This window comes from Cervus canadensis, chromosome X (assembly GCF_019320065.1).
Source record: "Cervus canadensis isolate Bull #8, Minnesota chromosome X, ASM1932006v1, whole genome shotgun sequence".
In the NCBI taxonomy this organism is placed as follows: Eukaryota; Metazoa; Chordata; class Mammalia; order Artiodactyla; family Cervidae; genus Cervus; species Cervus canadensis.
Window position 1 is genome coordinate 8,193,866 of NC_057419.1, and position 8,159 is coordinate 8,202,024.

The 8,159-nt window shown below is 41.1% G+C and overlaps 1 protein-coding gene across 1 annotated transcript; it reads left to right on the forward strand.

The window, feature by feature from the left end:
• Positions 1–2,115: 2,115 nt before the first annotated feature.
• On the forward strand, positions 2,116–7,453 carry LOC122434990 (allergen Bos d 2-like). The gene is made up of 7 exons (XM_043458809.1): positions 2,116–2,270; positions 2,760–2,899; positions 3,093–3,160; positions 4,299–4,406; positions 5,712–5,813; positions 5,982–6,018; positions 7,248–7,453. Exons 1-6 carry the CDS (start codon positions 2,190–2,192, stop codon positions 5,996–5,998), a joined length of 516 nt encoding a protein of 171 aa, XP_043314744.1. The 5' UTR covers positions 2,116–2,189; the 3' UTR covers positions 5,999–6,018; positions 7,248–7,453.
• The last annotated feature ends 706 nt before the right edge of the window (positions 7,454–8,159 follow it).

An 8,159-nucleotide genomic window follows, 5' to 3' on the forward strand; every position in this document is an offset into this window, starting at 1 on the left:
AATTGCCAATATCTGTTGGATCATCAAAAAAGCAAGAGAGTTCCAGAAAAACGCCTACTTCTGCTTTACTGACTATGCCAAAGGCTTTAACTGTGTGTATCACAACACACTGTGGAAAATTCTTCAAGATATGGGAATACCAGACCACCCGACCTGCATCTTGAGAAATCTGTATGCAGGCCAGGAAGCAACAATTAGAACTGGACATGGAAAAACAAACTAGCTGCAAATTGTCAAAGGAGTATGTCAGGGCTGTATACTGTCACCCTGCTTATTTAACTTATATGCAGAGTACATCATGAGAAACACTGGGCTGGAGGAAGCACAAGCTGGAATCAAGATTGCCAAGAGAAATATCAGTAACCTCAGATATGCAGATGACACCACCCTTAAGGCAGAAAGCAAAGAAGAACTGAAGAGGGTCTTGATGAAAGTGAAAGAGGAGAGTGAAAAAGTTGACTTAAAACTTAACATTCAGAAAACTAACATCATGGCATCTGGTCCCTTCACTTCATGGGAAATAGATGGGGAAACAATGGAAACAGTGAGAGACTTTATTTTTGGAAGGGTCCAAAATCACTGCAGATGATGACTCAGCGATGAAATTAAAACATGCTTGCTCCTTGGAAGAAAAGCTATGACCAACCTAGACAGCTAATTAAGAAGCAGAGACATTACTTTGCCAACAAGTTCCATCTAGTCAAGGCTAGGGTTTTTCCAGTAGTCATGAATGGATGTAAGAGTTGGACTATAAAGAAAGCCGAATGCTAAAGAATGGATGCTTTTGAATTGTTTTGTTGGAGAAGACGCGTGAGAGTCCCTTGGACTGCAAGGAGATCCCAGCAGTCCAGCCTAAAGGAGATTAGTCCTGAATAGTAATTGGAAAGACTGATGCTGAAGCTGAAACTCCAAAATTTTGGCCAACTGATGGGAAGAATTGACTCATTTGAAAAGACCCTGATGCTGATAAAGACTGAAGGCAGGAGGGGGAGGGGACAACAGAGGATGAGATGGTTGGATGGCATCACCAAAGCAGTGGACATGAGTTTGAGTAAACTCCGGGACTTGGTGATGGACAGGGAGGCCTGGCGTGCTGCAGTCCAAGGGGTCACAAAGAGTTGGACAAGACTGAGCGACTGAACGGAGCTGAACTGAACTGTTCAGTTGCTGGATAAATTAGAAATCCATATGCCAAAAAAAAAAAACCACACAAAAACTTCATCCCATTCATTACTTGATGTTTTACAACTAACACAGAGAGACTCACATAGCTATATGTATGACCGAAAGTAAGAAAGACTCTGGCAGTAAAACACAGGTGGATACTCTGTGACCAAAGATTAGGCGGTTACTGATTAGAATATACACCCAGAAGGAGCCTTCAGTGGGAATGTAACCAGGCCTCTATCCAGATATTTAGCTAGTGGCTAGAAGTGTGGTAAGGGGCCCAGGGGTAAGGTAAGAGGAGGGCAATAAGAGGTACAAACTCCTGTGTATAAAATAAACAGTGTATAAAGATATATGGTACAGCATAGGGAATAAAGCCTATATTTTATAGCTATAAGTGGAATATATAAAAATTATGAATCACTATATGGTACACCTCTAACTTATATAATTTGGTACATCAACTATATCTCAATTTCAAAACAAAAAATGTAGACTCCTCTGAGGGATGTCTTGACAATCAATTCCTGGTAAAGAAGCCACATATTAATCTTTTAAATCAGTTTATACTGTCTTTGGTTTTAGGACATAAACTTAAAATGACCTTCAAATGCTAAATAAATAACATGAGGGTTTGGGCTATGAGTCTTGGACTATTTGTCCCATTTTGGAATCTGAAGAAATAAAAGAATAAAAGTATCAGTGTCTTTGAAATACCTCGTATGTTCTCTAATTTCCCATTTAATCTGAAGGCAACTGTCCAGATCTAACTAAACTTCCCTTAAAATGAATTTGTCTGTAAAAACCACAGATTAGAAAAAAAACAAAAAACAAAAAACCTCACCAGTCAACCAGGATATCAGAAGATAACATCTATGTAACCAAGATCTTGTGATTTACCACTGTTTGATCATTATGTATTCTGCCAAGAGACCCATCCTATAAGAAGAGGGACAAATTCACAACCTCTCCAACACCTGGGACACATTCAGCTTCTGTAGAAGAACCACCAGAGTCACAAGATGAAGACTGTGTTCCTGACTCTCCTCCTGGGTCTGGTCTGTGCTGCCCAGGAAGCTCCAGCCGAGCTAGAACCCTCACAGGTACCCAAATCCAGCTGATCTGAGGGAAGGTCTTGGTCTGTGAGTGTGTGTGTGTGTGAGAGGGAGAGAGATACTCTTGTTTATATGTATGACCAGATTGTATAGATATGCCATGCTCCACCGATTTGCATCAGCATAATACAACCCTCTGTATTTCTGCTCTTTGCATTTTTTTATAATATATTTGTCTCTATGTGAAAAAAAAGAAAAAAGCTATTACCATATACTTAAGGACGAATGAACTACCATGGTGTTTAATGTTCCTCTTTTAGCTATTTTAAGAAACCCAAACTCTATGCGTTCTGCTCGAATATGAATGATTGTTTCACGTCACGTTATTCTGCAAGGCAGGAGGTAGAATCCTACTTTGTCTAATAAGATTGAATTTTCTTCTCTTCTGAGGTAAATGAAGAGGCAATGATTGAGTTGGGTATTGGCGAGAATCCAGTGAAAAGACTGAGTGATGTTTATGGAGACCTTCCTTCTTAGATAACAGGAGACTGGCGCAGCATTCTCACGGCTGCAGATAACAAGGAGAAGATTGAGGAAGGAGGCCTCCTGAGGGCATACGTCCGTCAGTTTGACTGTAGTGACCGCTGTTCCTCACTATCCATTAAATTTTATGCCAAGTAAGCACAATCTGCTTAAACTGAAAAAAATGAGACTTCTGACTTCTGACATGGGGTCCGGTCTCCAAAGTGCGGGGAACGGTGTGAGTCAAAGGTGTGACATTGGGTGTGTGAACTCTATCAGTGGAAGGGTGCCCTCAAGCTCTGGGGTACAGATAGTGACAAAGGAACATCCTGTCTGTTTGTTTTTCAGGTTTCAAGGGGAATGCACATTAATCAATGTAGTTGCACAGAAAAAAGGGGATGTTTATCACGTAGGATGTGAGTATGTAAGCGCTGCTGCTGTATGCGTCTTCCAAAGCATGTTAGATGTGCACCTATGTCTGACTGTTGCGACCCCATTGACTCTAGCCCGCCAGGCTCCTATGTCCATGGGATGCTACAGGCAAGACAACTAGAATGGGTTGTCATTTCCTACTCCAGGTGATCTTCCTGACCCAGGGATCGAGCCCAACTCTCCTGCATCTCCAGCAATGCCACCAGATTCTTTATTGCCGAGCCACCTGAGAAGTCCCTTATTTAACTCTCAATATCAAATTTTCTTTAACTAAAAAAATCCTTTAAATATGAAAAGTTATTTTCTGCCATGTTGAAGAAGTAGACCCTGATTCATTTAAATCTCACAGATAAGTTGGAGAATAGTTAAAATGACAGCAAAATTTTCACACTAAGTTGTACCTAATTTGAAATCAAAAGGGACACTGGCTCAGACCTCAATCTCTATAGATTCAAACTTAAAAAGAAATCTCAAATACCAATACTGTCATGTGAAAATGAAAAGCACCTATTTGATTTCAAGGGAAAATTATAAAATAGAACCTTCTAATCTTGGTCAGAGGCATGTTTTTATATTTCATCTGTGGACATTGGACACAAGACATGATTAGGAAACATTTCAGAGTATATATCTCTAACATCTGGCAACACCTTCATTTCTAACTCTCTGATGACCTCTGTTCCAGAAGGTAACCTTGGTTTATCTATTAGGCCTTACTTTCACATGATTTCCTCAAATTTAAAGAATATCTTTGTAATCATGACTGTATTTATCAATTTGGTCTAAAAACGCCTGAAACTTTGACAGTTAGCTCTTGTGAGCTCATATGAGATGACTGAGGTCCAACACCTACTCTAGTTGCAATCACCAACGCTGCTGTTGCTCACAGACTCTTCAGGCTAGAAGACTGGAAGTCTTTTCTGTCTTAAGATCAGGGCTCTGTGTAGAAAGCTTTCCAAGTTCACCAGCTGTTTCAACAGGTTCTAACCACAGACCACTAGAAATGCCAGGGAAATAGAGACCACCATCGGAATGAAGACTGATGATAGCTTGTGAAGAACGGGACATGTACAAATGAAGAGAAATTGCATTGAGATCTGAATTTCTTTTTTCCGGTCACAGATATGGGTGCAAATTTTTTCGAACTGCTTCCTATATCAGACAGCGCATTAGCAATCTACGGTGAAAACTTTGATGGTGTGAAGACTACAAAAGTGACTCACCTTCTCGGTATGTTACTGAAGCTTATTCTGAGCAAATGAACATGTTCATATTATCGTTATCTCATTTAAGGAGAAGTACGTGGTCAACTTATATTTTATTAAGCACACTAGAGTAGACTTGAGATCATATGGGAGAATTCAGACTACATGTGCCACTATCCAGGGCTGCGGAAACATTGTCTACTAGAAAACTGAAGAAATACATCCACTGGAGATTCTACCGGATGACTTTTAAAAAATTAGATGCACTTACCCAGAGGTTACAATGACATATTGAAGGATGCTCCATGGGTTTCTTGATAAATATCACATATTGGAATTGCCGGGTTTGGACACCAAAGTGAACCAAGGATGGAACTTTGAGTTCAGACACTCGTAGGTGCTGGCCATGACTGATTCCTCTTGAATACAAATGCTTTCCTTTTCTGCCACAATCATTAAATTAAATCCCTGAAACCTGAACCCAACCCTCTGTAAATCATCCCCGGGTCATCTAGAATCCTTCAGAAGCAGCATGTTCAGTCACGTACATCTTTCTGACAACCAGCCAGCCACAAGGTGCATTTAAAACAACCCTTTACCCATTCTGATATTATATCCTCATTGCGGGTGGGTGGGGCTTCTGTCTGGTCTCTAAGGATGACAGAATCTGAGTGTTCCTCCGAGTCACATGTGCAATGAGATCAGTGTGCTTGATGAAAACTCCAAAAAATGACTTCCCCGTTCATTGCAACATTGTTGTTCAGTTATACATCCTTTCTGACTGACTGTGGCTCCATGGACTTCAGGACTCAAAGCTCCTCTGCCCTCCTCTATCTTCCAGAGTTTACTCAAACTCATGTCGATTGAGTCAGTGAGGGTCTCTACACATCTGAATAGATTAAGGTCCAGGAAAACCCCAGAGACGGAATTCTAGGATGCAGACAATGGGGACAGGAAGTTAGACTTGGGAGGATATCTGGGTCTCAGGACCCACCATGACTTTCTCCGATGTACCATTCCAGCTTGCATCTGACTTGGGGATGCTTAGGCTCACAGGTGAATGGTCTATCATTCACTCAGTAGTGGTAAGCATTGGAATGTGATAAAATGTTAACTATGTGGACTCTATCCCCTGAACATCTGAAGACCGGATGTGAACACTCAGGCACCTCTGTAGAAAATGTTCTGGTGAGCAGGCTTTAAGGAATGGAAGAGGGCAATGGTGTGGATGAGACTGACTGGACACTACACATAGGAGCTGGGTGAGACTCTATAAGCTCCCAAGGATTCTAACGCACACCTCTTCTGCCCTCTTTGTTATTAAACCCAGCCAAAGGAGATGGTGTCACTCAAGAAGAAATTCAGCAGTATGAGGAACTGAACAAAGAAAGGGGGATTCCAACTGAAAATTCCGAAGATCTCACTGAAACAGGTAAAGCCAAGAGGACAACAGGGATCCGAAATGAAACCACAGCATGAGGATACTTGATTCAAATTTCCTATTCACATAGTAATCTTTTACAAAGGCTGTCACAAAGTAATCCTTTGAAATAGAGGCATGTCAATGATTATTTCTCCACTTTTTCATTCTCTTTCACAGATGACTGTCCTCAATAATATCTGACAGACTCTTCTGGGTGAGTAGAATAAAAACATATAGAACACTGCGTTGTCTTTGTAACGTAAGACTTTTTCTGGGGCATACTGCTTTAAGCATAGCATATATACACAAGGGACTATATTACTCAACTATGTAAAAGAATGAAATAATGCCATTTGCAGTAACATGGGCAGATCTAGAGATGATCATGCTAAGGGAAGTAAGAAAGAGAAAGACAAGTTTGATATCACTTCCATGTGAAATGAAAAAATATGGCACAAATGGACTATTTAGAAAATAGAAACAGGCTCACAGTCCAAAAATACTTGATGGTTCCTAAAGAAAACATGGGGAGTGGGCTATACCAGGAGTTTGGGATTAAGAGATACACACTCCTGGCTTGTATATACATGCATGTCTAACTGAGGTCTTCCTGCTAAGAGGTAACGAACCCACCTGCCAATGCAGGAAATCAGGGCTTGATCCCTGGGTTGGGAAGATCCCCAGGAGGTGGAAATGACAACCCACTCCAGTATTCTTGCCTGGGAAATCCCATGGACACAGGAGTCTGGCAGGCTAAAGTTCATAGGAACACAAAAGTTGGGACAGGACTTGGCATCTAAACAACAACATATACACAAACCTTCATGTTGCTATACACTTGACACTAACACAACATTGAACATCAACTACATTTCAACAAAAATTAATTTTAAAAAGAAATAGGAAAGCAAAGCTCCTCACATGGCCATGTGGTCATTGCTCGGGATTCCATATGTGTTAGGATTTAAATATCTAAACAATCACACTGGTCTAATTTTCACAGTGAGTTGCTTTGTGGACCAAAGAGGAGAATGTGTGAAGCCCTGAGCTGTGAAATACGATGATCCCTGGTGAATACCAATGCGAATGAATGATCTTACAGCCACAACACCTTCATGATGAAAAATAAGATTCATAGGACAAGTAGGAGGAACAGGTTACACAGTCATCTACTACACCAGGGAGCTCTGGAGATGCAACTCAGCAACTCGCAACATACCAGCTGATCCGCGACTGCTCACAAATACTTTCATTGGGTGGTAGTTCTATGCAACCCACTATGGACACACACACACAGGGGACTTCTGCAAAATGGGTCTTGCAGGGAAACCTCTCCACTGCTTTCAACCGCAATTACATCTATTTTCTGTTTCATTCTCTGACCAACATCATGTTCATCCTAACCAGCTCAACTACATTTTACACTTTTTTTTCTCTTTACAGAATTGAACGAAAAAGAATATGTGTAGCATCACAGCACTACTGTGTTACCATCAGCCGAATGAAGATTAAAGATATTTTCCTTGAAATCATCATTTCTTCTCTCCCAGGAAGTCATGATCCTGGACACATGGCTTTCACTATGAACCTCCTCTGCCCTTGCTGATGTTACTGGATTCCTAAACTGATCAATAAATTGATTAATGCTCGTATGTGTAGTGAACAAACACGCTATATTTGCAAATACACTAAACATGTAAATTCAACTGTTCAGAAAATCTGGTGACAAAAAAGCAGGAGAACTCTGTTTAGGATGCAGGGTATGAATCCTGCAAGGGTCTTGTCGAAAAGAGGGAATAAACCACAGGTGGTAGTTTTATAGGGTCGTATAAAGTGCCCACCAGATGTCACAAGAGAGATGGGATTGGTTAGTCAGACAACTTCAAATATAATGGAGCTGTCCTAAGTGGTAGCTAAGATTCATTCAATTATGGGGTAAAGCAGCGTTCATCTCCTGTGGGTTTGCAGGGCGTGGTAAGGATTTTGCAGAATGCAGTCTTACATGGGCTTCCAGCGGTGCACTGGTTAAAAAAAAAAAAAAAAAAAAAAAACACCTACAAAGCAGGAGATGCAAGAGATGCAGCTTTGATCCCTGGGTCAAGAAGATGTCCTGGAAGAGGAATTGGAAACCCAGTCCAGTCATCTTTCCTGAAGAATCCCATGAACAGAAGAGTCTGGTGGGCTATAGAGTCCATGAGGTGGCAAAGAGTCAGACACGATTTCTCAAGTGAACACATAGACACATACAACAAAACTGAACAGAACTGACTCAAGAAAGAGCACTCATGCTCGTGACAGAGCACCAGGTCTCTGGTGTCTGACTCACGGCTGCTATTGCCCAGCCCCAGCCCTGAA